This window comes from Aphanomyces astaci (assembly GCF_000520075.1).
Source record: "Aphanomyces astaci strain APO3 unplaced genomic scaffold supercont1.75, whole genome shotgun sequence".
Taxonomy (NCBI): Eukaryota; Oomycota; class Saprolegniomycetes; order Saprolegniales; family Verrucalvaceae; genus Aphanomyces; species Aphanomyces astaci.
The window spans coordinates 36,978-64,055 of record NW_009798338.1 but is presented as its reverse complement, the minus strand read 5'-3'; the positions used below and the strand labels follow the sequence as shown (position 1 = coordinate 64,055).

At 47.7% G+C, this 27,078-nt stretch overlaps 7 protein-coding genes and 1 non-coding gene across 11 annotated transcripts in view; 4 read left to right on the top strand and 4 right to left on the bottom strand.

Moving 5' to 3' along the window:
• Nucleotides 1-947: 947 nt before the first annotated feature.
• H257_15770 (hypothetical protein) lies at nt 948-2,015 on the top strand (the record flags this gene model as incomplete). The annotated part of the gene is made up of 2 exons (XM_009843973.1): nt 948-1,304; nt 1,350-2,015. 2 exons carry the CDS (start codon nt 948-950, stop codon nt 2,013-2,015), a joined length of 1,023 nt encoding a protein of 340 aa, XP_009842275.1.
• A 340-nt stretch (nt 2,016-2,355) lies between these two features.
• Nucleotides 2,356-3,258, bottom strand: H257_15769 (hypothetical protein). The gene has a single exon (XM_009843972.1). The coding sequence runs from the start codon at nt 3,207-3,209 to the stop codon at nt 2,409-2,411; it is 801 nt and encodes a 266-aa protein (XP_009842274.1). The 5' UTR covers nt 3,210-3,258; the 3' UTR covers nt 2,356-2,408.
• A 610-nt stretch (nt 3,259-3,868) lies between these two features.
• Nucleotides 3,869-7,952, top strand: H257_15768 (hypothetical protein). 3 transcript variants are annotated; one of them, XM_009843969.1, is made up of 13 exons: nt 3,869-4,066; nt 4,115-4,217; nt 4,262-4,470; nt 4,591-4,718; nt 4,798-4,945; nt 5,011-5,105; nt 5,222-5,331; nt 5,741-5,834; nt 6,483-6,641; nt 6,971-7,207; nt 7,308-7,430; nt 7,527-7,618; nt 7,692-7,952. In XM_009843969.1, exons 1-13 carry the CDS (start codon nt 3,880-3,882, stop codon nt 7,858-7,860), a joined length of 1,854 nt encoding a protein of 617 aa, XP_009842271.1. In that variant the 5' UTR covers nt 3,869-3,879; the 3' UTR covers nt 7,861-7,952. The 3 variants fall into 3 exon arrangements, with proteins under 3 accessions (XP_009842271.1, XP_009842272.1, XP_009842273.1); XM_009843970.1 differs by having other exon boundaries at nt 6,971-7,430; XM_009843971.1 differs by lacking the exon at nt 3,869-4,066 and having other exon boundaries at nt 4,071-4,217.
• A 290-nt stretch (nt 7,953-8,242) lies between these two features.
• On the top strand, nt 8,243-8,314 carry H257_15767. The gene has a single exon. It is a non-coding gene; the product is annotated as a tRNA-Thr (tRNA).
• Nucleotides 8,315-9,735: 1,421 nt separating this feature from the next.
• H257_15766 (hypothetical protein) lies at nt 9,736-10,353 on the bottom strand. The gene has a single exon (XM_009843968.1). It carries the CDS (start codon nt 10,318-10,320, stop codon nt 9,859-9,861), a length of 462 nt encoding a protein of 153 aa, XP_009842270.1. The 5' UTR covers nt 10,321-10,353; the 3' UTR covers nt 9,736-9,858.
• A 1,491-nt stretch (nt 10,354-11,844) lies between these two features.
• On the bottom strand, nt 11,845-13,055 carry H257_15765 (hypothetical protein). Its single transcript, XM_009843967.1, has one exon. It carries the CDS (start codon nt 12,919-12,921, stop codon nt 11,902-11,904), a length of 1,020 nt encoding a protein of 339 aa, XP_009842269.1. The 5' UTR covers nt 12,922-13,055; the 3' UTR covers nt 11,845-11,901.
• A 479-nt stretch (nt 13,056-13,534) lies between these two features.
• Nucleotides 13,535-15,873, bottom strand: H257_15764. Of its 2 annotated transcripts, none has more exons than XM_009843965.1 (5): nt 15,660-15,873; nt 15,376-15,611; nt 14,876-15,324; nt 13,946-14,832; nt 13,535-13,893 (listed from the first exon to the last, which is right to left on the bottom strand). In XM_009843965.1, the coding sequence occupies exons 1-5, from the start codon at nt 15,867-15,869 to the stop codon at nt 13,582-13,584; spliced, it is 2,094 nt and encodes a 697-aa protein (XP_009842267.1). In that variant the 5' UTR covers nt 15,870-15,873; the 3' UTR covers nt 13,535-13,581. The 2 variants fall into 2 exon arrangements, with proteins under 2 accessions (XP_009842267.1, XP_009842268.1); XM_009843966.1 differs by having other exon boundaries at nt 14,876-15,321.
• Nucleotides 15,874-17,374: 1,501 nt separating this feature from the next.
• Nucleotides 17,375-27,078, top strand: part of H257_15763 (hypothetical protein) — a 12,061-nt gene continuing 2,357 nt past the window's right edge. Inside the window, exons 1-13 of the mRNA XM_009843964.1 lie at nt 17,375-17,963; nt 18,018-18,547; nt 19,151-19,427; nt 19,882-20,116; nt 20,440-20,743; nt 21,124-21,795; nt 22,225-22,606; nt 22,980-23,472; nt 23,837-24,223; nt 24,950-25,521; nt 25,895-26,141; nt 26,459-26,803; nt 26,884-26,973. Of these exons, the coding sequence (XP_009842266.1) occupies nt 17,387-17,963; nt 18,018-18,547; nt 19,151-19,427; nt 19,882-20,116; nt 20,440-20,743; nt 21,124-21,795; nt 22,225-22,606; nt 22,980-23,472; nt 23,837-24,223; nt 24,950-25,521; nt 25,895-26,141; nt 26,459-26,803; nt 26,884-26,973 (5,111 nt within the window). The 5' untranslated portion in view covers nt 17,375-17,386. The remainder of the gene's footprint in view (nt 17,964-18,017; nt 18,548-19,150; nt 19,428-19,881; nt 20,117-20,439; nt 20,744-21,123; nt 21,796-22,224; nt 22,607-22,979; nt 23,473-23,836; nt 24,224-24,949; nt 25,522-25,894; nt 26,142-26,458; nt 26,804-26,883; nt 26,974-27,078) is intronic.

The window sequence follows — 27,078 nt, the reverse complement described above, 5'->3', positions numbered from 1 at the left end:
TGCTCACCAACGTTTGCACAAACGTTTGTACAAACGAGCTATATTGCACAAACGAGTTACAATATGAGGTGTACATTATTCCACGTGTGCCAATAACATTGAAAATGTTATTTTCCAACTGAGATTCCAATACGTGATACCTGTTCAGATTTGGTAAACCTCTATTAATTGTAATTTCTCGCTGGATGAAAAAAAACTGACACTTGGATTCTTCATAATTAGTTCAAGTATAAAAGTTGGCCCATCAATGGTCGACTGTGTAAAGTGCTCGACTTCAAAAAAATCCTGTACATTCCTAAACTGTTTAAATCTATATCCTTCGAGTTATTCATAAAGTACTCATCATTACCTATCCGAAAATGTATCATTCCCACTCGGAAAACAAAAAACAACCGAAATAATTGAGATTAAAAATGAAGAAAAGTTGGCCCATCAATGGTCGGACACGTTAGAAGTTCCCTCGATGCCCTCAGGGACTGTTAATGGCAGAATCGAATTCACTGAGTAAGCCTACTGAATTTCATATACTACAAGCACACAAAGGGTAGTGGATGCTCTCGAAGAAGATCCATAGAGGACCATCATGTAATACTCCAGTTCGCATTTACACGATTAGCCATCTACCTGTGCCTGTACATGTACTGTAGCTACTGGCTGGAAGGAAGTCGGTCGTGGTGTGGTGGGGCACTGGTTCGGTTTTCACAGTCAATCGTTCGTTTGATTTGGGACATAACGTAACGTTACACCCACCATGACCAAATGCTGCACAACATGCGCTGCGTACAAGAGCAGCGCACAGGGTGACGCCAAGCCCATGAAGAAATACTGATCCAATCGTGCCCAACGAGGTTCTCTTCCTTTGCACTTCCGAGGCCAGGCGCACAATTTCATGCATCGTCTTGATGATCACTGCTTGCGATTGACGTGTACGAAAATATTTTGGTCGTATGCATGGTCATCTTTGGGGCGTCGCACTTGCCGCGTTCAACTTGCCCGCGTCGTTCTCGTTGCCTGCTCAACGCGTGGCAGGTATTCCAGTGCTAAATGACTTGAACGATACCTCAGCAGCCACCACAACTACCGTGATTGTGAATGCCACAACCAACACATCCACGACAGTCACCACCTGCGTCCATTTGAACTGGAGCAAACCGCCTCGAACGAGCGACCCCACGGTTGCCAAGATCCTCGCGGGCATCGAAGACTGGCATCCCCTCGACGGATACGAAGGGTACACGGAACCCCTCACCGAGGACACGATGAAAGTGCTTAACCGGAGGGGCACGAGTCTCCCAAACGTGATCGTGCTCGGCAACTCGCACGCCAACATGCTCATGCCTCGGTTCTAGCGACTGCTGGAGCTGACCGTGGCGGCCGACCCGGTTAACGGGGCTGCCAAGTTCCCCACGATCATGTTTCGGTCAGCCAATGGATCTCCCCCTCTGGCTTGCAATAGTCGCCATGGGGGAGACGTCGCGCTTGTGCGGGACCTACAGCCGTCGGTGGTGTTTTACAGCTCAAACTGGATCCAGTTTTGGCGCGCGGGCGGCGGGGCCGGCTCGGTCCCGAGCGCAACTGGACGTCCGGCAGCGTCTGGTACGCGCACGCGTCCTGGTACCCAGGTGTGCAGCAGAGGGGGGGCCATGGCCGACATGTTCCAGGCCGAGCTCGCGGTGCTGGTGCAGTCAGGCAAGAAGGCGTTTGTTGCCACTGTGAACCCCGAAGGCCCCGAGTTCAGCGGCCGCAATATGGTCAATGGGAATGCGGTGGGAACCGTGACCCCGATCAAACGCTCGGTGTTTCGACAAACGTTTGCATCGGTCATTTCCATCTTGGAACGTGCAGTCACGAACGCCCAAGCCACGCTCGTCGACTTCTCCGCCAATCAATGCTACCAAGATCTGTGCCAAGTCGAGCCCATGGCAGAAGGCGAGCCCGTGTACAAGGACAAGGATCATATGCGACCGTATTATGTGAAATCTCTATTTTATTGGTCCTGTGTGAGTATACAATGACATCGTGTCGACATAAAAGTCCTAGTTCGCTACGTTCGGCAACGGTTGCTAAGCCACTATGAGTTCCGCGAGTAGCATAGCTGCTTCCACGCCGACGTCTACCGTGGAGAGGTAGTTGCGCGTGTAGTTTTCGGCAATGGTGGGTTTGTCCTCTGCTGCCGAATACGAGAGTTGGTCAATGGCAGCCTCTGATTTGGTGAGTCTGCAACGCTATACTCGTGGGATGAAGCGACTACAGTAATGTTTGGGGCAGGCGTACGACAGGTTGAAGCCAGTTTGGTTTATTCGATAGATTCGCATAATACTTATTGTTCTATACTACTATACAGTCGTCCACAGCTGTGTTTGTGAAATCTGGGTCAAATTATGTGTCGAGTTAACCGAGGTTGCCGTTTACACTGCAATGCCTGCGAGCGCCGCCGCGGAGTGATGGCTATTGCTATTGCTATTGCTATTGTTGGTGGTCGCGGCACTGGTAGGGGCACTCGTTTTCGCGCGGTGGACGCCACAAAACCCATAGTTCTTCTCCAGCGGAGGCTGGTCGCACTTTTTGCACGTCGTGCCGCGCGCTCCTTTGCACATTGGAGTGGCCATTGCAAGCCCATTTCTAGCTCCGTCTTGGTCGGTACTTGGATTTGCTTGGTTTGGGGCTGCTGGGGGGGGTAAAATCGAATAAAAACTCGACGTCGGTCGATGATGGCCACAGAATCCGTAGTTCTTGAGCAGCGCTTCGCGGTCGCATTGCTTGCATTTGACGCCTGCGCCGACGCGCGGCTTCTTCTCCATGGACATCATGTGCTGGGGGCTGACGACTTCCTGCATCAGCTTACGCTTGGCGGTCATGGTCACGTGGCGGAGCTTGGCATCGACAAAGTACACTGCCGCCTTGCGCGTTTCTCGCGCCTGCTGCTTCTCGGCGTCCGTGGCCTTCCGGCGCCGCGCAAGCCATCCGCACTCCTCGCAGTACTTCTTGAACCGACTCCATGTTACCTCGGTCAAGTGGTCGCTCGGTGACAGGACCTGGTGGTACGACCCATCCCGCGTCGCGGGCATCGCCGCGAATGTCGTGAACTTCTCCTTGGCCACTTCCAACCGCTTCAACGCCGCCTCCGACACGTCGCTCCATGAGCTCCGGTCCACGGCACTCTCCTCCCACCCAAACGCCAGCCCTTCTCGGAAACTCAGCTCCATCATTCACGCACGGTCGCTCTCAAGTGTCCCGCTGGCACCTAACGGCCTCATTGCCAATCGCGGTATCCGGAATCTACGGATAATTAATCCGGATACGAATGCCGACAAGCTTTGATTCGCGGAGAATCCACGAATCACAGCGCACTTCGTACTCGGATACTTCTTACGGAAGTGGCAAGACTTTGTGAAGGGAGATAGAGCGAGAGGACTACGTACCAGTAGTAGTATCAGGGACAGAACCAGGAGTTTCCGTCGAAAAGGGGTTTACAGTGGCTTTATATTTGGACTTTTGGAGGTTTCCAGGGTTATCTTACTCCGAGTTTGTTTGTAGTTCATCCGGATAAGGGTTGCAGTAACGTTTATTATTTCCGATATACTATACCAGTAGTATACTACAGTAGTTAGTACAGCGTTTGTTTGGGAACTTGGTGGCTCGAACACGTTGATATGAATTCAAAACGTGCATCGCTCTTTGCCAATGAATTGCCTCCAACTCTTCCTTGGCACACCATCGAGCTTTTTTCTTGAAGGCTATCTGTATTAACGTTATTATAATTTATAACGTTAATCCTCAACTTGCTCACACCAACGACCGGATAGTGATGTGGTATGTCCGGATAAGCCAAAAATAGACCTTCCCAAAACCCACATCCATCTGGATTCGAAATTCGGTATGGTGAAGCTGCTCAGCGGCCTTGGCTTGCTTGTCGGGGCCGTGTTGAACGCAACACTGGTGACGTCAGCTCCAGACGAAGCCGTCCTTCCCGTGCTGCTCATACCTGGCTACGCGTCGACACAACTGCATGCATGGCGAAGCGAGCGATGCAGTGGCCTTGGGCACGACGTGGCTGTCGGCGATCGTATGCTGCCTTGATCGAACCCCAGTTCATCGACATGCGTACCCCTAGGTGTATGGGTCAACTTAGCTCATTTGATCGGACAGCAGGAATGCTGGCTAAAGTGTATGTCGCTGCGCGTGGAAGACCAAGCCGATATCAGTTGCAAACTTCGGTTCGACACTTGGGCCAGCCACCGACTAATGGCTTTGTTCGTAGAGCGGGCGAAGGCATATCGTCCATCGCGGAACTAGCTCCAGGACTCCTTACGGGCCCCATGAGTATTGTATGGCGCAATGTCATCGAAACCTTGACAGGACATTTCGACTTGGGGCCACATCAGCTCATGGTGGCATCGTATGACTGGCGTCTCCCGCCGTCCAAGCTACAGGAACGCGATCACTTCTTCTACACTTTGCAGCAAAAGAGTACGTACAACATATGTGCATATCTGGCAAACATTGGAGAGACCACCATACAAATATATACCGGGAAGCGCCTTGTTCGTGTCGACAGGAAATTCTCACCGCATATATGACAATCTCTAGTTGAGGATGCTGTGGTGCAAAACCAAAGCCAGGGCATTGTAGTCCTAGCGCATTCGCTAGGGAACAATGTGTTTCGATACTTTTTAGAATGGCTCCAACGCCAATTGCACACCCCGGACGCATACCAGGTAAGCACAACGATGTCACATACGTCCCATTTTGACCGATCTATGTACTAGTGTACATGTTTTAATAAGTGGTCGGTAGACGTGGTTGGATTCGCATATTGCATCCTACTTTGCGGTTGGTTCGCCCTTCCTCGGCAGTTCCGAGTCCATCGAAGCGCTCACGTCGGGAAGTTCCGTGACGCTACCCTTGGCAAAAGAGTCTCTCCGGCAGCTCCAAGTCACATTTGGTATACAAATTTATATTTTGATATTGTTTATATATATATATATATATGAAGCAATCGACGCACAGGATCCACACAATGGATGCTTCCGTTTCCTCGATCCCCAGACGACCCCAAAGCCAACGAAGTGCTAGTCACGGTTCGGCCTCTTACCAACACTGCGGTACTATTGGTGGCCTGTATTTCATGATGTACTTCGTAGTATTAGTTTATATTTTCGTTTTAACCAGCATTGAAAAAGAGTTGTGTATTCCATCTCATATAGTAAGGGTCCTATAGACGTATACAAGTGAAAATTTCACGCTGGCCGACATCACCAACGGCCGGTTCCATCGCGCGATGCAAGCATGGGATCCTCATTTCAACGACTTGGCTTATCTATTCGATCGGTACGGCATATACCTATATATATATATATTATATATATATATGTAATGATAGGGTTTGTGTCTATCTTTTGGTATTGTAGTTTGATCTACTCAACATTTCCTCGGGCGGTTGGTTGAATGAACCGCCCAACTACCGCCGGACCTGCGAAATATGATAATATATCAAAGGTTTCGAGGTACTCTTAGTAGTATCGTTGGGACCAGTCATTTTCGTTTTAGCCAATCATATGGCAAATACATACATAAATTCTTTTTATCGAATCATACTGCTTTGCTCGATTTCTTTGTGATTTCAAAACAATCCCCCAAAATTGGCAAAATTGGGTGAAAGGACACTACCATCCCCGTAAAACAAGATTTGCTTCTAAATTCGAGTACTATTAAGGTTTTACTATGTTTATATCTGTAGGTACTACACAAACGACCCTGTATTGAACCCGCACACTCCGTGGACGCGACCGCCCATCAAGGCAGTGTACATTATCTATGGCACGGGGTTACCGGTACATGTGATGAATGCATCATGCATTCTGGCCATAGATAGAACTGCTCTATTTCAAATGGATTTCCAGTGTCGTTAATGTTCTTCTGGATTTCGTTTTGCCAAATTTGGACTTTTGGAGGCTCAATTACTAACCAATAGCAGCATTTGACCGTATTGAAGCTTGTACAAACTATACAAGCTGTAGAATCTATCAAGTAGTACTTTGGATTGGCCGAAATTCGAGAGAACGCGACTTTTTGATTGGCTTTGGTGTTTCTTTGAATCATTCTCGTACTATTAATAGTATTCTGCTGGCGGGTCCAGTTTCGAATCGATAGGATAATATCAATGCGCAATGTGAGTTGGTGTTGTTTGCGTCTCCAGCTCCATAGCGTTGCCGGAGATGGATGCTCTAGATTTCAGTCAATATTTGGACTTTTGTGCTATTTTGGCCAAATTCATCGATCGCTAGTTTGAATGTTTTGTATATAAAAACATGTCCAGTGGTGGTGCCCGTCACACTAATTGAAGTCACACACTAAATTGAAGTTCCACCCGAATTCGTGGGTTGAACAGACTACTTTGTGCAATCTGATTGGCGAAATACTTTTGCCCTTGTTTTTATCTATGGAATTAAAAACTTAATATTAATTCACAGTCTATTTAGGTGCGTCATCGCTTCACATTGACCCAAACCGAGGTCGGGCGGTGGGAAACGTCGTTGGTTTCTGCAGAAGCCCCCGATCCGACCACGTGCTTCAAGACGGGCGACGGCACCGTCGGGTACGACTCGTTATCATGGGGCCATACCTGGCTTGGAAACCCGGTGCGTGAGAAAATATATCCATTTCGTTTTTCGTGTTGACATAATATGCGATATATATATATATAATTCATATTTATTCAACATAGTATACAAATCATGTAATGTATTGTGCACTCTTGGATCGAGAGCGATGTACACACGTGTATGTACGGAGGAAGGTTCAAACAGAGCTTCATGGGAAGGATGGATTGTTGATACAGTTGATATGGTTGTGTTTCAAATATATATATATATATATTTATGCATCGAGTTGTCCGAACGTACATCGAAGAACGACATGGGACGCCAGTGGGGCTTATATTTCTTGTCATTTTGAATGTATTATTTAGGGCGATGTGATCGGAATCACTCGCATCCCCCAAGCTCCATACTTCACCGCCCAGGACGTGGTGACCACCCAGTCCAATCGAGTGCAGTTTAGCAGCTACTCCCACGACCAGCCCCCGCCCACCGGCGGCTTTGGGTGCTCCAACCAGTCCGGCCGCGCCTTTCTCAGCGATATCATGTGGCCAGGGGGTGCCGACCCGAGTATCACGTTTTACGAATACACTGACTCCCATACACACGTACGAAGAAGTGAACTAGCTGTCTAGTTATTTGTTTATTGGGTTGTGTTGGAATATAGTTATTTGTTTATTGGGTGAAATATCTTTTTTTGAGGAGTAGACAAGCGTGTGGGAGCTGGACGAGGTGCCGCATCGGGAAATCCTGTCGCATCCTTCGTTTTTGAGGGAACTCAAGCACGAATTGCAGCAAACGTTTGCCACAGGGCGAGCCCATGCTCCCAAGGTAACGGCACGTGGATATATATATATATATATATTCTAGTTAATCCTGTGGATACATGTATATATATTCGAATCCTAATCATATGGATAACGTTAGGCCTTTCGACCGCCACACCACGACGCCGATTGTTACTGGAACTACCTGTGGGCTCAATGTGCGTTTGAAGAGTACTGCCAATACGAATACAAGTACGCTATATATATAATCGAAAGCGTAATATGGTTTCGAACTGTCATGTGGAATTATAACTACGGTAAATAGATTTGGCGACGTCACGTTGGATCAATCGTGCCGCATTAAACGGACGAGCACCGGCCCAGCACAAAGCAGCCGGGAGATGCCGACTACATTGACAGACGCGCCCTTGTTCAAGCACGTTCTACACGAATACGCTGGCCAGTGCAAAGCTCTCGACACACAAAACGAGTGACTAGTAGTACTTTACCTTGGATTGATTTAGTAGCTATATAATATAGTCCATATACAAAGGTGCACGCAAAGGACCCTTGACAGTGATTGTCCTTTTACCCCAAATGGCCTTGGATTCGCAAGCCCCATCGATCGATTCGTTGTACGAACTTTGTAAAAACCATCAAGTTTGAAGTTACACACTAATTTTCAATGTTGAATTGGTCCAAGAGCGGATTTGATTGGCTTCTTGATTCTGGGTTTTGATTGGTCGATCGTTGAATGCCGATTTGGTGCTGTTCGCATTGACTTGAAATGGCGCGACGAGAGTGTACTGTAATACTACTGTACTTGTGTGTACAAACCATAAGACTGAATCATTGAAAAATGTCAAATGTCGCCCCGCCTTTGTGGCTCAGTGGTAGAGCATCTGTCTTGTAAACAGAAGGTCCCCGGTTCAATCCCGGGCGGAGGCACTTCTCGCGAGGTCACCCACTTTTTTTAGAGCCCCACATTGTGTACACTAGTGAATAATGCAGTTGTGCTATTAATAGTTGCTTACTCGTAGTAGTACACTAGTAGTCTTTTGGTACTGTAACAGCTTATATCGGATAGTAACGTTACCAGCGGCTTACATGTACCGATATCTGGTGGCGAAGGACTACATGTGCTTGGAAGTGAATAGTTATTTTAAATTTCGCCACCAGTTTAGAGTACTATACATACTATTACAGTACTAACGTTAGTACTATTTAAGCGGCATGGGGGGATCCTTGCTGCGATGGCAAAACAGGCTCCAACACGACGATCACAGGATGTGTCACTGCATCGCTCTCCATATCTTTATCCCAGTTCTACTTCTTGTCCTTGCAAACGAGTATGTATCCCAATGCACTTATTTCGTGCGCTGCTGGCAAGAACGAATCCACTGACCAAGGATGATTGCGACAGAAAATTCGACAGAACTATCTATCTGGCTTTCAGTATACAATGTAGATTTTTGAATCTGAAAATAAAAGTTGATGGGATATCCCACGACGGAGTATCAAAATGCAAACGACTATACGTATATGTAAACATATTTACAATCCTGGTCAACTTGTTGGGCACTCTTACTCATTGCCCTCCACGCACGCACCATTCATTATTCAGCACCGTGGTTGCCATTTTGTGTTTTTGCAGAACCACAAAACGACCATCTCTCAATACTATTATTAATAGTACAGTAGTACAGTAGTACACAGTACTGTACCTACACGTAGTATTACTAGTAGTAACGTTAGGATACTTACTATAATATTAATAGTAATAGGTAGGTACTGTAGATACTAGTACTAACGTTACAGTAAGTTTGCCCTGGTTTTTCAAAAAGTGGTGACCGAAACCTCTCTCAAAACTCGACCGAAAACTCCAGTTTTCGGATTCTCCAAAATACTGTAATACTACTACAGTTGTGATTAAGTCTTAGTATGTATCATACCGCTCCTCCGATTATAAGGCCGACACCACGTGGTTTCCAGCTGCTACATCGTTCGTCGTGCAAATCCTCCCAGTCCCTTCTCCCGACTGCCCGCGCTGTGGACGTTCATGTTGAATCACTCAAATTACTACTACGTAGTAGATCGCATTTCTACTGGCTGGCTTGTCCAGGTCTACTGGTAGCTAAACTTACCGTTAGATACACCCATCAAATATGGAACGTCGAAGTGATATGATCGCCCGCATCCATCACACTTCTGTAGCTGCGATTGTTGCGACAGCTCTGGTTGACTCATCTGCACATCAAATGATGCAAGATCTTGAGGATATACTTCCTCAAGATCTTGCATCATTTGATGTGCTGTATAGCGTTAGGTGCGTGTTTTCAGGCGAAAAAACGATCCAAAGCTACAAGGAGGTCGGTCGATTTGCCACCGCAAACCAAAGTACATTTCTAACAGTTAACGACGCTATGACTACACACAATACACATAATCCATTGGGCAGTGGCCGGCCGGCGGCGAGGGGTGCTGCGCTTTCGTCAAGTCGCATGGGCCATTGCTGTCGACATGGAGGAGGCGAGTACAATACGCATCCTCGTAACCTCTTGTGGACCGAGCGACCTTGACATATCCCTGGGAAGTGTGGTTGATGATATGCATGCCATTGCGTACTCAACGCCAGCGACCAAGGATGGCCCATTTAGAGAGGGTCCGTTCAGCAGGCGTCCACAGAGTCGGTGGTGGGCATCGCACTCTTCACGTGCCCTCGGACAGTTTCCATGTACATGGCGTTGCTTTGGCAGTCGAGTGAGCAGTATGTGGAAGCGCAGACACTGGCTTGGATGAGGTACACCTTTTGGCAGTTGAGGCACTTGCCGCGGCCGGTAACGATCGAGTTGGGGTCGGACGGGACGATAACTTGAGCACTTTGAAACATGATGGTGATGGATGGAACGGGTAAAATCAAAAGTGCGACGAGTTGACCATGGACTTCCAACCATGATGGGTGATTAGTACCGTAGAGCTGGACGAGAGTGTGCAATGACACGGCAATTACACCAGTCACCGCATGGACGGGACGGAAGACATCCGTCATCATTACAACTTCGTATGCGGTCAAGTATCCGGATAGTATACGTATATCACGTTGGAGGTGGATTTTCGAACGAATTCGGCCTTTGTTGATGCTGCGATGGCCGATTCTCCGGCATCACTCCATTGAATATGTTGCTCGGTGCTACATGTTTGCCGAATTGAAGCGACTGGGCATGAATGTCGTGGGGACAAGAGTGACTCGGTATGCTCTCAAGATGGGAATCGCCCCTCCTACGATGCCATCACGATGATTGGTTCTCCAGAAGAGCCTGGATGGCGCAAAGTGACTTACAGTACCTGCCCGATTAAAACTGGTAATTTAATGGGGTCACTGACAGTCGACATGGCAAGGTTCGTATGATCGGGGGTTGAGGGTACATGTATGATGGGGGGTTCAGTGTATGATCGGGGGTCGAGTGGGGGGAATACTTAGTCCCCATGCGAGCATCGACGATGAGAAATTCGCACAGACATGTCGAATCTCCCTCACGAGATGGGAGTTTATGACGCTGGGATATGTATGCGCTGAAATGTGTTTGCTAAAGCGTATGGCAAACCCTTACCTGTTGTATGTATACACACGAGGGGAAAGTGACGACTCTCCCACACAACGTATGGCGGAATTATATTGCCAGTCTGTCGAATTTCATTGCCGATGAGTGAAGGAGGAATTTAATTTGAGAATATAACGTTGCTCTTAGTTTACTACAGTAGTACGACGTAGTACTATACTGTCAATACTTCGAAGTATTTTTACAAGTAACGTAAGAGCAAAAAAGCAACTCATGCGAACCAGAGAGACACAGCAACAAATTGATTGCATTGGCATCGTCGCTACCAACGGGGAGTACGTGTCGTGTACTAGAAGCTGGAATGTAGCGGTAGCTTGTACATACAGTAGCTGGCGATTGTTGGCTGAATACACTGGTGGAGTGAGAAGAATGTATGGATTCGTATACTAAGCCAACGCTCGCTTCATGCATTTCACGAGTCTGCTGGATATGACTACAGAGCATTGTGGGACGATACCCGTGACTGGATCAGACATCGATCATCCCCGTCGTGACATCCAGCCTGAGCCTCAATACACCGACATCTGAGCCGGTTACAATGGATGGATCTACCTGTAGTTGTATCTCAAAGAGAGGTCGTTCGTTCCGAGATCCTTTGGTAAGACAGACTTATGTAGTACTGCATGGGCCGCCACTCACCTTTGATCAACTTTCCTGCACTTGCCGTACAGTACAGTACAACTGACTGGCTCGTCCCGTGTCGACCTCTGCGCTTCTACCACATAAAGCCGCCAGCGTACGTACACACATGTCCTGCTACTGTAGTACAGTTAGTAGTTAGTAGTACTAAGTACATGATTATTTACATGCGGGTGGTTCAAGGATGCCCTTGTAGCACTGCACAACAAGACCTTGAAGTGGCATAAATACGAGGGTCATTCACATAATTACGACTACTACATACGGTGGTAGCAGCTAGTGTGTCAGATGCAGGAGGCACTTGGCCAGAGTCGACGACGCGTGGTGCGACGCACACAATGAGGCGCCGCGCACGGGCTTGTCGACGCATCCAGCGACTTGGCAGCAAAATTGCGCGGCGTGGAACGCACAAAACCCACTGCTGGACGCTTGGTCTTGTTTGCATGTGAGGTAGATGCAGGACAAATGATCCGCACTCGAAGCGTACAGGTTTGGGTGGGAAAACGACCCGTCTTCCGTCGTGGGCGTAAAGTACGACGACGCGTCGTGTTGTGGCTTGTCTTGAAGGGCGATGGATAGCGGAGGGAGTTTGAATCGCAGGAGCGTCTCCGCGGGGGTCTTGAGGGTCGGCATGTCTTTTCGCAGCGGGGACATGGTGCCCACGTTGGCGCTACTTTTTGCCAACGATGATTTCAACTTGATCTTTTCAATCACAGACAGCGACAACCGAGACGTGGCGGTGGTCGTCGACGACGAATTGACCGATGGTCGTTGGGACGATACGGACTCGGAGCCCGTTGTAGATGACGCGTCGTCTTCGCTCGTGCTGCCGGACGGGCGCATCCACTTGGGACCGCCGCCGTGGGCGCGGCACTTTCCGCCGCCTTGGCTCGACTTGATGCAACCAGAGACGTCACATCGGACGCCGCCGCCATGCGCTTTGCAGAATCGTTTGCTCTGGGCACTTTTGTCGCATCCATCGTGTTCGCAGCGTTTGCCGCCGCCGTGCCGAATGCAGAACCCACCACCTTGGTCGCTTAGGTTACACCCGCCTGTCCCACACCGTTTGCCACCACCGTGGGCTTTGCAAAGTCCTCGGGATCGTGCGCCGCTCGTACAGGCGTGGACAATGCACTTTTTCAGCTTTCGCTTCTTCTTCAGGCCGTCCATGGCTATGGTGGACGACGGTGCGCTCGTGCGTGGGTCCATGTGGTGGTGTTGGGTGGTGTGACTGTAGCCGTCCTCCATGACCTTGACGAGATCGTGGAAGCTGTGTACGGCGGCTTTGACGTCCATGGTGAGCAGAAGGTACTGTGCCGTCGGGAGTCTTTTCTGAAATGGTGTCGAGGGGCGTGGAGTGCGGCGTGCAGCGGCAGAAAAAAAAAGAGCCGACAGCTCGGGGGTTTCTTGCAATCTTCGGGCAAACGGCGTCTTGATTGGTGGATATTTTTAGAATTCGATCTTTTTGACACCCGATTGGCTGAATCTCGGAATTGGATCTTTTCGGGCGTTTCACGTTTTGCAACAATTTCTGGCCGTTTTCTTGCACGACAAGCCGAGAGGGAGGAAAGGGATGCATGGGGTGTCCCTTCTGCGAGAGAGACGTCGATGGAATATGCAGGGATTACCACCGCCGCCGCCGGCACTAGGCATCATCGTGTACTACATGTATATGCGATGATTGTCATGGGTAGGTCGAAGGGACCGACGGAAGGACGGGGGTCCTTGCTAGTTTGGGTCCATGTGATTCCGAAACCCCCGATATGTATTTCCTTGTTGGCAGTGATGTTGTCAAGAAAGGCCTGACCGCAAAACTCTGACATGAAACGACGCCTTTCTCCGCAACGGCCTGTAGAAGCCTCGTCGGCATTTCGGAGATATGCTTGATGTATATTTGAACGAGAGTAATCGCAAAACAAAGAACAAGAGGTTTGTGTGTTGTTATGTTTGACTCCATTACGATGCCTTCGCGTCCAAACGACTCTCAACGCGGTCGACTGCATTCGACAGCCGCTTGAGTTTCTCGCTGTTTTCGTTGAGCGTTTGCATCATGCTGGATTGTTGTTGGGTCAACAGTTGCTGCGTGAGAATCGTCTTGCTCAAGAGGTCCCAGAACTGTGACCTTTGGACTGTCGCACCATTTCCTTCACGCTTTGTCGTCGTCGTTGGGATAACACTACACGAGTAGGCGCGCATCCCGCGAGTTTCAAGGATGTCGGCAGTCCCTGAACACGCGCTCAATCGTAAATCGCCCATGTTCGTCGTCACCTAAAACTCCATAAAATCAGAACTTGCTTGTAATAGACCCATTTTAGAGTACCTCTTGCACACGAGACAGCAGTCGAACGAGCAGGATGTCAGTGAGTCCGGCGGCAACGTGTGGCACAACCACAGACACCAACACTTCGTCGAGTGAATGGGGGGAAATAAGCCAAGCCAAGCAGAACGTCATGTCCGACGTGTCCATTGCAATCATGGTCCATGCGCCGCCTGGGTACTGCCTTCGATGGCAGAGCAATTGCACCTCGTCAGGGATGGAAGTCGACGAGGACCGAGAGAGAGTAGCCGGGTGAAACCGAACGACGTCGAGGGTCGTGTACAAATCGAGCATTTTGCGCTTTGTCGACGAAGCAACAATGTCCCCGTAGACTTTAACGTGGCGGAGGTCTAGTATCTTGTTCCAGTCGGCTTTGCCGTCAACACGGAGAACTTTTGTCGCTTTGAGGTAACCCCATTCGAAACGCTCGTCGAGTGAAAACAGTCTCGTGCCGTCCACTTCCCGCTCCAGCTCCCATGCACTCCGCAATAGCGCGCGATAAAACGTCATGGCCAAGTGAATCCCATGGTCAAACACGTTCGAAATCGTGGATTGCCGCCGTCGACGCGACATAGTCACAAGAATTTCTTTCGTCTCATCCCCAATCGATGGTGCCGTCGTTGAAGGAAGAGTCGACGGCTCGTGCGAATCCACCACGTCGTCGTCATCTTTGATTGGTACATAAGTATTTCTTTGCTCCCTTTCGTCGGGACAAGGACTGGCGTTGTTGATACTAAGGCGCCGTTGCTTGGCCATCTCGTTGACGGCTTCGCGCTCTTCCAGCACTTCCGCCGCGATACGCGCCACCAATTCTAGGGTGTTGCGCTGCTCCAAACTCGTTTGAGTGTGCGGTACAACATCCATGGCCATAACAATCCCAACCATCGATCCTAGCAAAATACCATGGGTAAAAGTACGAAATAACAATTTTACCTCTAACGTGGATGGGGGTACCGGCGTAATACCGAATGCCGTGGGCCAACAACGCTGGAGGGCAATACTCGTCGCTAGCGTCCAGCGTGTCGTGGAGTACAACGGTGTATTTTCCTTCTTGGGACCACATCAAGCTGCACACGTCGGACGACACCAGGCTTGGAGGAAGGCCGATACTGACTTGGAAGTGACTGTTGGTTGTGGATGGCGACGAGAACGGCCGTGGTAGGATGATACCAATGTATACCATGTGACAAAACAGAGAGTTTGCAACGAGATGGACAAGCACATTCAGCGTATTGTCGCCTGAAGCGACTGTGTCTGCTTGTCGATCGCAGTCCAATATCGACATGGCTGTGCATTCTTCTGTGGGTGGCCATGCGGGACACATGCTCATCTGTGACGTAACACGCCATGTCATATCTGAACCTTTATCGTCAACGACGCTACTACAGACACATGTAACATGAGAAGCAGTATATGGTAGATAATGTACGCACTCAGGAAGGTCCTGGATTTCATTATTGCCCCCGTGGGGCCCTAGAATCCGACACGCCAACGTCTCCCTTGATTCAGGTCGCATCAAGGGCGCCTTGCAACGTCGACGGACATCTTGAGTTGCATCTGTAGCCTGCATGACGCAGAAAGTACAGATGCGGACGCCGAGGTCATAGTTGAGTTGGAGAAGACGGATCTTCTTGTGCTTGGAGCAACTGTGACACAACACTTCGCCACACTACCTTGCATGTTAACTGTATAAGCAGAGTGCATATGGGGTAGTTACCGTGCGGCAGTGGTGTCTGCGTCGGAATGCGTGAAATTGCTGCATGCATATGTTGCAATGACTGCGGCATTCGTCTTTGACCCAGTGTCCTGGACGCAATAAGTTGCCCACTGCCAGGAAACCTGCTTCAATGTAGTATACACGCGGCAATTCCGATGGTAAGTCCGCCGCCGCTGCCGTCGTTTGCCCCGACCTGGAATTGCGACCCATCAAGCAGAACAGAAAATGAGAGAAAACGCGCGCGATTCGAAAGATATCCATCATCCGGATGCGGAGATTCATTTGACCAATCCCCGCACCAAGAAATTTCGGTATCCGGAGGAAAGACCCATCGACAATATATAGACAATATATAGCACCTACCCCAAATGTCTATTTGGCTGTAAGGACATTTTCCATAGATTTCTCCAGACTATGGTAAGAATCAATCAATGCACATCAGCATTTGGCACCGGTGAAGCATTTACAGTAGCCATTGGCCATCGGCAGAGGAATTACCAATGTGACCATACTGGTTATTGTACCGTTGCAGGCCACTCACTTCCTCGAGTAACCAAACTGAAAAGATGACGAACACAGCGATTCTATTTTTGCAGACAAACAATGCCCCACATACGCATTGTTGGAACGAATCCGAAAGGCACTTAGGCCTTTGGCGGCTGGGGAGACAGACACTGGAGTCATGGTCTCGTGCTATATTTTTATAAATAATATCATCCATCACTTTCAGCGAATGACCCGACCAATTATCACTCGAAATCATTTTTACGAAGCTTCCACACATATTTCATACAACTTCCTATGCAGTCAGATCCACTGTCCACACGTCGTCTTGGGTGGGGACAAAGGGGAGTGCTACTACATACTACGTAGTAGTACTGTACTACATACTATTAATAGGACTGACTACTAGGTACTAGTAACATGGATTGATAATACTAGTATTCTTCGAAACCAGAACTGCTGTAGGGTTCTCGTGGGGGGAGGGGGGCACTTGGACTGATGGGACGACTACGTTTGTGCTCGTTGAGGATCCTTACGAAAATCCCCGACAACATTTACATGCTCCCTGAACCTAGATTCTATTGGAAACGCCTGGGGCTATCAGATTTACAGCGATCATGATGGTGGTAAGCAGCAGTACAACTCGAAACAGGAGGTCAAGATTGCCATCACCCATCACGGAAATTGCCTCGAGGTTCTCTACCTCCAAGTCCTCTCACCCTGAGCATGAAATAGGGATATCTCGCGGTTCTGGCCTGTAAAGGAATGATCACAAACTACTTGGAGCTTAAAATCCATGAATACATTGTATCATGTCAATCGCTTTATGGTCTCAACCCTTCTGCACTCGAAGGGGTTGTAACCTTTTGCATCGGTGGTAAAACTTCATTTTTTTCATTTCTCACTGACATTTTCTAATTTTGCCATGCTTCAAAGCTAGAAATGTGTGGTTTTATTGTATTAATGTTTATTTTTTCTACTTTTGTATATTATTAATTTTATAAATACAAATCAATGCATACTTTCAGCTTAATTTAATTCACAGCAAACAAAAAATCAATCAAGAAAAACCTAGTGGTTACAGTAACCTTTTGCATCGCAGTATATTCCTCACCATCATGAATCGTGACCTCACGTCGGTATCCGGAGTGGGACTCATATCCGGATGGCTTACGGATACCCTGCGAAATCTTGCGTCGCACAAAAACAATCCTGGGACTACGATGAAAGGGGAGCCGACCTCGACAACACTCCGTCCACCGCCGACGACGAGCTTTGGCGGCGGTGGTCCGAGCGCGTTCCGTTCTGCGCGCATGTCGCGTCGGGCAGCCGCGTCCGCGGCCGCATGGCGCTCCAGAGACGCCGATGTGGACGAGGCCGTCGTCACGCCAGCGTCTTCAACCTCCCGTCTAGACATCAGCCGGGTGTGCCGCGTAGCTATCTCGCGGCACGGTACGGTGCGGGACTTACTTTTGCACCCCGATATGCCGCTCGAGGAGTTGTACGGGTGTCTGCGTGCGATTTTCCCTCATGTGAACACGACCCCCATCGCTCTGAAGAACGAAGCGAACACTCTGTTCCCGCTGTCTCTTCTTGCGCACCATCCGTCGACATTTAGCCGCGCTAAGAAGGAAGCAGCGCATGTGTCGTTCGAACTCGTGTGTTTGGGGGACCCCGACGTGTCGTACTCGGAACTGACGCGTCCCGTGCGTGTGGGTTGGCACGCCCACGGACCCCACGAGCTGACGCAGTTTACATTGCCGCAACTGATCCGTGCTTTCCGTCACGCAGCGCCGACCGGTTCGTCGATTTATCCTCGTTTCTTGGATCATATCTAACGGTGACTCGTTGCAGGTGCGTTGGACCGGAGCACGTTCCACAAGACACTGCCGTCGTTGGTGCCGTCGTCGTCGTCCTCCGCCCCCGACGACGAAAACGGGTATGCGCTACTGTCTCGAGTGTTCGACGTGTTTGACAAGGAGCGCACCGGCGTGGTGGATGTCGTCGAGTTCGTGTCGGGTCTGTCGGTGCTCGTCCCCGGCGACCGCGACGATAAGATCCAAGCGACGTTCTCGCTGTACGACCATGCGACGCCAGGGTTCATCGGGCGCGACGACATGACGACGTACCTCACGTCCGTGTACCTCGTGGTGGCCGAGCTCAATCCGGATGTGTTTGCGACCAACCATGTGGACCCGATCCAACTGGGGCACGTGACCGCCGCCCAGTGCTTTGAAGACGCCGACGTCAACCACGACGGACGCCTCAGCTACGCCGAGTTTCAAACGTGGTATAGTAAAACCCACCTCCATAATCACCAGCCCCACGCCCGCAAACTCAAAAAGCAACAACACGATATATCGCAACGTCACCAGCCATTGCAGGTATAATAATATATATATCTGCTATACATATATATATGTTATATATATATATCTGTTATACATATATATATCTGACACCCCAAGCGATGAAACAAACCTCACACCATATATATATATATATATATAGTGTGGTGTGAGGGTTAAGGAACAAATCACACCATTTATATATATATATATATACATATGTGGTGTGGGGTTTGTACTCCACCATATATATATATATATACATACATATGTGTGTGTGGTGTGAGGTTGTTTCATCGTTTGGGGTGTCAGACTGGATGGACTTGTCGTGTACATATTTCGATATATATATATATATATGTTGTGAGCATATTAAGGAACAAATCACACCATTTATATATATATATATATTTGTGGTGTGAGGTTTGTACTCCACCATATATATATATATATAAATATACATATGTGGTGTGAGGTTGTTTCATCGTTTGGGGTGTCAGACTGGATGGACTTGTCGTGTAGATATTTCGATATATATATATATGTGTTGTGAGCATATCCAGAGTGTTGTTTGTTGTATATATCGTTGCCTACTAGACTGTCTGATATATCGCAGACAGCACTCATTCCCGCCTGTAGGTCAAATGGACGTTGAGTGCCGTGCGCGACCTAACAGGGCTGGGCGACTACACCGTGGACGAGATGCTCTTGTGGTTTCCGAACTCGATGAGTGTGACGGAAGCGGACTTCTTGGCCACCATGCAGCGCATTCTGCAGCGCCAGCGCAAACCCGTGACCGTGCAGACCTCCGCCCTCCTGCGCACGCTCTTTGGCCTGTTCGACGCCGACCAAAACGGTGTACTCAACGCTTTGGAGCTCAAAATTGGCCTTTCTGTGCTCTGCCACCCCGATCCATGTAAACAAATTTCGTTGCGATTGAATTTATCTATATATAAATATATGTATATATATATATGTATGTTTTGATATATATATTTGTACAATATGAGCACAAAAAGGGATGGGTTGACGACAACGACGACCAGATGTTGGGGATGATGGAGGATCTACTTATCATCGCCTCGTGAGTTGATTGACCTTGTGTGAGAATTTATATATATACAAATACGACAAGAAACACAAATGGGCAAATATATATATATATCTTTGCCCATTTGTGTTTCTTGTCGTATTATTTGAATGGATCTATATCTATATATAGATATATACTTGTAGGTAGCTTTTGTATATGTTGTACAATCTCCAGCATCCGTTCATATTCCCGTATGCTGATATATATAGACTATCGAGTGTAGCAAACCCGACGTGATATAAATCCACAAGTCATAAAAAATGTGTTGTGTGCATAGATGGAAACAGCGTGCGGGCGTCGTTCAACTTGATGGACTCGAACGGCGACGGCCACATTTCCCTGCCAGAGATGACGCTGTACCTCCGCTGTGTGTTCCGGGTGCTCCATGGCGTGACCAACGCCCATGTGCCCGTGGCGCCCGACGTCCTCGCGGCACTCACGGCGCAAAATATGTTTGACGAGGCTGACCTCAACCACGACGGAAAGATTTCGTTTGATGAGTTTTACGCATGGTGCGTTTATATATATATATATATATTTATACATATATATATACGATGGAGACAATTGTTGGTAGATGACGTTTGGATATTGTTGGTGTGCGTAGTAGTATTTCTTGGAACCTCTATCGATCGATTGTGTATTTGGACGGTCTTGTGACTGAAAACATTGACCTGATATACCATATATTTATAGATATGACTATATATAATAAGACTCTACGACTTCGATGGGGAAGTGAGAGTATTTTGTGTTGATTGGCCATTTGATGATTTCTTGTGGGTTTGTACGTGCAGCCTCCCCATATGTTTGTGACAATGTGTATGGGATATAGGTACACGGCAGCGGCACCCCCCACGACGGCCCTGCCGACGCCGCCGCCCTTGTTTCCTGGCCATATTCGACTTGCCCATCAACACCAATTGCCGTCAAAAGGTCCCATCGCTCGTTCTTCCAACAGCACGGCACTGGAGCGCGTGGGTATCTTGACCAATTTGAACTGGCGACATCCCCTGGACGTATTTGAAGTCGTCGCGCTGTACGTGAATGCCGACGGAGTGCTCACCAAGACAGCGTTCGATCATGCATTTACTCACCTTCTCCACGGCTCCACGACGCCCCCCGCCCAAGCTCGACTGGTAGGAGTACTAATAGTATACGAATATATATATATATATATATATGCATTTGATTCGTGTATCGATGGTTGTATTTTTCTACATACTTTTTGCATTTTTTGATATCGAAGTTGGTGGTGGCCTTTTATATATACATTTCTCGATCCATTATTGATCTATTCCATTGTTTTTTAATATTATTATCATTGGTGGTGGTGATCGTGGACACTGTTTGATATCATTGCTTTGTTTGCCTTGGAAACGTGGATAATATTGAAATCTCATCCAATATATATATATATATATGTGATGGTGATGCATCCTATGGTGATATATATATATAGTTGCATAGTTGACGATAGTGGTATAGTTGTTGTGGTATACCTTTTTTCTATTTATAGGTAGTGGATCAACTATTTCGCGCGTTCGACGGGGACGGGGATGGCGTGGTGGACTTTTGCGAGTTGAGCTCGGGGCTGTCGCTGCTGTGCGCGGGGTCTCAGGAAGAAAAGGTCCACGCGGCGTTCACTTTGTACGATGTCAACAAGGACTCGTTCATCTCCCATCCCGAGCTCGTGAGCTACCTCACGGCAGTGTTTCGAGTCATCTATGCATTTGGGTCGGATTTGCCCCAATTGCCGCCTATGGAGCTAGCCGACGCGACCGCCGCCGACGCATTTGCTCGATTTGATTCGAATCACGACGGCCAGCTTAGCTTGGCCGAGTTTACAGCGTGGTACCAGACGACGACACCCACTTTGAGTACCCAGCCATTTGACTTGGCTTGTTTGCGAGATGTGCGTCGCGTGACCCGATTGGGGCAGTACGCCGTGGCCGACATCTTTTCGTTCTTTCAAGCCAGCGCCACCGACGGCGCTAAGAACCACTTGACCAAGGCGCAGTTTTTCAGATGCTTCAACAAGTTGCTTAGCAAGGTGGACGAAGACACGAGCCGACCGCCGCCCCAGCAACTCAAAGCCACGCTCGACCAATTGTTTATTGTGTTTGACTCGGACGGCAATGGCGTCGTGGACACCAAGGAACTGGCCGCCGGGCTGAGTTTGCTCTGTGGGGTACGTAAGTCGATCTTGTCCTATTTGAATGATAGCTTGTTCAAGTGGTGACGTTATATGAGGTCAAACTTGCATGGAGATAGATGGAGACGTGATATTGTGTTATACTGATTTGGGATCTACGAATAATATGGCCATGTGTAGTGCGTATTTATTATTATTATTACCTAAACTTTGGCCTTTAGTCATGCGCCACATTTGTATACACGAATTCTTTCAAGTGGAGAATATATATATATGGTTTCCTGCCATCTGATTGGCTCAATTCTTCTTTTACCGAGTCTATTGTACATTTGGGTGGTTGTGTCGTGAATCAATGCAATATATATATATATATATATCGTGGATGTGTGCCTCGAGTCCTTTAACAATGCCTAGTACCAAGATGTGTGATTTCTCTATATAATATGTGATTTCTTTATATATTAGGGTACCCACCAAGACAAGGTTCAAGCTGCGTTTTCCCTGTACGACACGAACGGCGATGGCTTCATCTCGCGCGACGAAATGGTGGCGTACTTGACGTCCGTGTTCAAAGTGCTGCTGCAGACGTCGCCGGCTCTGCAAGCCCAATTGCACCACGTCGCACCGTCTCAGTTGGCCGTCGCCACCACGTCTCAGGCGTTTGCCACATGCGATGTGAACCATGACGACAAGCTCAGCATGGAAGAGTTCACGGCGTGGTACCAGCAGCAGCACCACCACCAAATACCGTCCAAACAACAGCAAAGTGACCAAGTATCGTCCTTCAAACAGCAAAGTGACCAACAAGAGCCGCCCCTGTCGCAGACCCGTACCCGCGAGTTGTTGGGTAAGCGCCGCAGTGGCGCATAATGCATATTACATTTTTGGCTGTTCCATTGGTTGAATTCGACTTGGGTGTTGGCCCCCAGATATATATATATATATATATCCACATACAAGGAAGGACACGACGGGAACAACGACATAAATAGATATACATGTTGTCGTACCTATTTATATATATATATATATATATGGAAACCACGGTATCCCTTGTGGACTTTCTTGGTCGGTTTGAGGTGTCCACCGCCCTGGTTTTGCACTTGTGTTTCGATATACGTGTTAAAATAATCCATAGATGTCTTTCAGATATTTATATTATCCATTCAATTTTGGTTTTTAGAGTTATATATTTGTGTTGACACTGTATTTGGGTATAGATTTGGGCCATCTCACCGTTGATGCTCTGGTGGATTTGTGTCGCGATCGGCTGTCGGCCCCTGTGACGTCGGAGAAGGAGTTTACGGCGTTGTTTGATAAGCTGCTCCTGCACTCGACTAACGAAGCCAAGAAAGCCACCGCCCTCGTCCAATATAGGCTCTTTGCCTCTCTTACCAGTGCGTTCGCGTCGTTCGTGCCTGGTCTGACCTACCAGGATGTGGCGTGTGGACTGTCTGTGCTCACCAACGACCAGAACAAAGTCCGCGCGACCTTTAGCCTCATGGATCGAGATGGAGACTTGGCGCTGTCGGCGGATGAGCTCTTGCGGTACTTTACGGCGGTATTTGCTGTCATGTACGTGGTGGAGCCCCCAACAGCAATGACAACAGGGAATGTATCGCCGGCCGAGTTGGCTCGTATCACAGCTCAACACACGATGGACAATGCCGACACGAATGATGACCACACGCTCAGTTTGGCCGAGTTTCAAAGGTACCCAATAATATAATATATGAATATATATATCGAGGAGTGTTGGTGTGTATGGCGGCTACAGTATGGATGGATTGTTTTGATCTCTGTTTATTTTATTGTTTACTTTTTTTTGTTTGATAGATGAATCGAATGATGTTTTTGTATTTTTATTTTATTTCGAGACAATGTTTTGGTTTTCTCATTGAATGAAACCAGTGGTGCGAAAACATGGAAAAATGTATGTATACACACACTATATGTGATGATCATGATCATACGACGTGGCGATATATATATATATATATATATATATATATAAGTTGTACCCTCTAGGGGATTTTTGTTTGCATTGAAGGCGGAGAATGATTGATTCTATGGGTAGATGGTACACTCAAGACGACAAGAATGCGATTCTTCCCGAGTCTGCATTACCACTGTCACTGCAGCAAATCCGCCACATCACGGCGCTGGGGTACCTGGACGTGGAGGATGCGTTCGAGCATTTGGCCGACTGCGCGGACGACGCCGTCGACTCTGGCGGCTGCGTGACCCTCGACGCCTTTGCCGTGTGTCTGACCAACTTGGCCGCCGAATTCCACGGCCATGTGCCGCCGCTTCTCGCGTCCGTCGCCACCGCCCTCTTCCGCGCATTTGATCAGGACCGCGTCGAGTTTGCAGAGCTCGCGGCGGGGCTCAGTGTGCTGTGCAAAGGCACCCGACAAGCCAAAGTGCAAGCCGCGTTTTCGCTCTACGATTACAACAGCGACGGGTACGTGTATATATTATATATATATTATCTGTCTTTTAAGATTTGAGACATTTGTGCTGCTGATTCGCCGCCAAATCTGTGGATGTATTCTTTTTGTATTGCTGAATTTTGTATGTAAAAACGTGTCCTCTTGTGGTGAATTGGTATCACACTAATTGAAGTCATACACTAATTCGACGTTGAGGATGGTTGTTTCCTCCAATCGGATTGGCTACATATATCCTTCTGCCGTTGATTCTTGTGTAATATATATGTCGATTCATTCTCCAGTTTAGAATAAACATTACCATATATATATATATATATATATATATACATACATACGTCCAAGGGGGAATAAAGTGGAAGGTGCTGAATTGATTTGTATATATATATTGTATGTATATGTGATACGGTTGTACAGACGATAACTGGTCTTCTGTACTAGTATGTGTGTATGTTGTAGCCTTTTTGTATATATATTATATATAAATGGTTCTGTTATTCCAAGACTGTTGGATATATCTCTCATGTCGGACACGATAAATCATGTCTCATCGTTGTTGGTGTGGGTAGTAGTATTGTTTCAATTCGTCTGGTTGTCATGTATCTATTGTATTTCAATCGTATTCGTCTGAATTTATATATATATATATATATAAATATTCAATACCGCCCATGTTGGAATATTGTTGCCAAGAACGTGGTCAGTGTCTATTGGTTAATATATTTTCTTGTTCATTTTAGATACATCTCGATGGATGAAATGACTCGGTACCTCACGGCGGTATTCCGGGTTCTGTATGTGCTCCATCCAAACATGGCGGCGGACACGGGCGTGTCGGCGGTCGAGCTGGGGCAGCTCACGGCCGACGAGGCGTTCGCCTTCCAACCCGACAGCCGCCGACTGAGCTTAGCCGAGTTTGCCGCGTGGTTTGCCAAGCACGAGCCAAACACTTGTGCGTCGTTATGTGATGTTAAAGTTGCTCCGAAACGGGAGGTCCCGTGGACTCTGGACGCGGTCCGCCGCCATACCAAGCTCATGTTTCATCGCCCACAAGTCGTGTTTGAACTGTTTGCCCAAGCTGCCCATGACGATGGCCACCTCGACCAGGCTGGCTTTGACAAGTGTTTTCGATATCTCATGGGCAATTGTGCCGACCAATCAAAACACGACATGAGCACCGGTGCCGACCAATCACAAGACGACACGACAGAAACCCAGTTCCTACGCCGGTTGTTTGCCCTGTTTGACTCGAACGAGGACGGTCGGGTCGACTTTTCAGAGCTCTCGGCAGGGCTGTCCATCTTGTGTGCAGGTTGGCTGCATCAATGATATATATGTATATATATACTACAGAGGATGATATATATATATATATATTTAGGGTATCGTATATGATATGTGTCTTGTGGACGTACGTATATCCATACCTTGGGGAGGTCGGGTTGTTGTATGCACACATATGGTTGTACAGAAAACGTGTGATCCACACACACTGGATACGTTGATACTGTTGGGAATATATATATAAATTCCCAACAGCATCAACGTATCCAATATATAATATATATATGTATACTCCATGGGAATTTGCTTCTCATTCGCCGGGATGCGATCACTGTATTCTATTAGAATGTTTATATATATATATATAGTATTGTTTTGCTGAAACATCCAACTCGACATAGGGTCGAAAGAAGACAAAGTGCAGGCGGCGTTCGTGCTCTTCGACTTGAACGGCGACGGATCCATCAGTTTAGAGGAAATGACTCAGTATTTGACCAGCGTATTCCGCGTATTGTTTGAGCTGTCCGACCAGCCCCGTCAGTTGAACGGCGTTTCACCCGTCGAGCTCGCGACTGTCACGGCCGCCCAAGCATTTCACCACGTCGACCTCAACCCCGACGGCCGCATCCGTCTGGACGAGTTTAAGCGGTACCTATCGATATATATATATATATTGATATATATATATATATATTGATAAATATATAAATAAATATATTTATATTGGCATATTTGGTGTTTTCACCAGTCCTTGTTTTGGTGTATGTTGTTTGTATTCGAGATACAGTCGAGTGTTCCATTCGTTCGTTGATGGTATATATATATATATATATATATTCAACGTCAATCCATGTTGATGCAAATATATATATATATATGTGTGTGTGTTGATTGTAGTCTTTTATGTCCTCTCTCTCTGTGTGGGTTCATCATGTATAGAAACCGTATGAGCCTTGTTTGTGTAGCTGGTACTCGAGCCCCCACAACACAACCGCCGTGCTTGACGATCCTCGTCCTATACCTGACAACAATTTTCACATGGGGTTTTCCCTCCAAGAAGCCCGCCGCGTCACCCAACTGGAGCGCCATGCCCCAGATGTGGTGCTGGAGCTGCTTGCAGACTGCGCCGATGCCAGTGGCGTTCTGACCAAACTCGCATTTACCGAGTGTTTTCAGGTGCATTTTCTGTCCAGTGGGGCCGACGACACCCGAGCGTTGGCGGTAGTCCACCGCTTGTTTGATATTTTCGACACGGACGGTAACGGCACTGTCGATTATGCCGAGCTCACGGCCGGGTTGAGTTTGCTGTGGTAAGTATGGAATTGGGCAATTTTTAATATATATATATATATATATATTGAAATGAACTATATTGACATTTGTGTGGTAGTGGAGGCGGACGAGAAGATAAAGTACGAGCGGCGTTTGCCTTGTACGATTACAACCATGATGGGGTCATCTCCCTGGACGAAATGATTCGGTACGTACTGTGATAATCCTCTAATTAACGAGATTGTATTTAATTATATAGATGAAAACACATAAATATACATGGTTCCTATGTCTTCTTTGTTGCATACATACA

Coding starts and splice junctions, on each gene's coding strand:
- H257_15769 (XM_009843972.1), bottom strand. CDS start 3,209: ATGATGGAGCTGAGTTTCCGAGAAGGGCTGGCGTTTGGGTGGGAGGAG.
- H257_15768 (XM_009843969.1), top strand. CDS start 3,880: ATGGTGAAGCTGCTCAGCGGCCTTGGCTTGCTTGTCGGGGCCGTGTTG. Junction 4,218..4,261: donor GATATCAGTTGCAAACTTCG/GTTCGACACTTG, acceptor CTTTGTTCGTAG/AGCGGGCGAAGGCATATCGT. Junction 7,619..7,691: donor TACTGCCAATACGAATACAA/GTACGCTATATA, acceptor TACGGTAAATAG/ATTTGGCGACGTCACGTTGG.
- H257_15765 (XM_009843967.1), bottom strand. CDS start 12,921: ATGGACGTCAAAGCCGCCGTACACAGCTTCCACGATCTCGTCAAGGTC.
- H257_15764 (XM_009843965.1), bottom strand. CDS start 15,869: ATGGGTCGCAATTCCAGGTCGGGGCAAACGACGGCAGCGGCGGCGGAC. Junction 15,325..15,375: donor GAAATCCAGGACCTTCCTGA/GTGCGTACATTA, acceptor ATGTGTCTGTAG/TAGCGTCGTTGACGATAAAG. Junction 14,833..14,875: donor TACCCCCATCCACGTTAGAG/GTAAAATTGTTA, acceptor GTATTTTGCTAG/GATCGATGGTTGGGATTGTT.
- H257_15766 (XM_009843968.1), bottom strand. CDS start 10,320: ATGGTTGGAAGTCCATGGTCAACTCGTCGCACTTTTGATTTTACCCGT.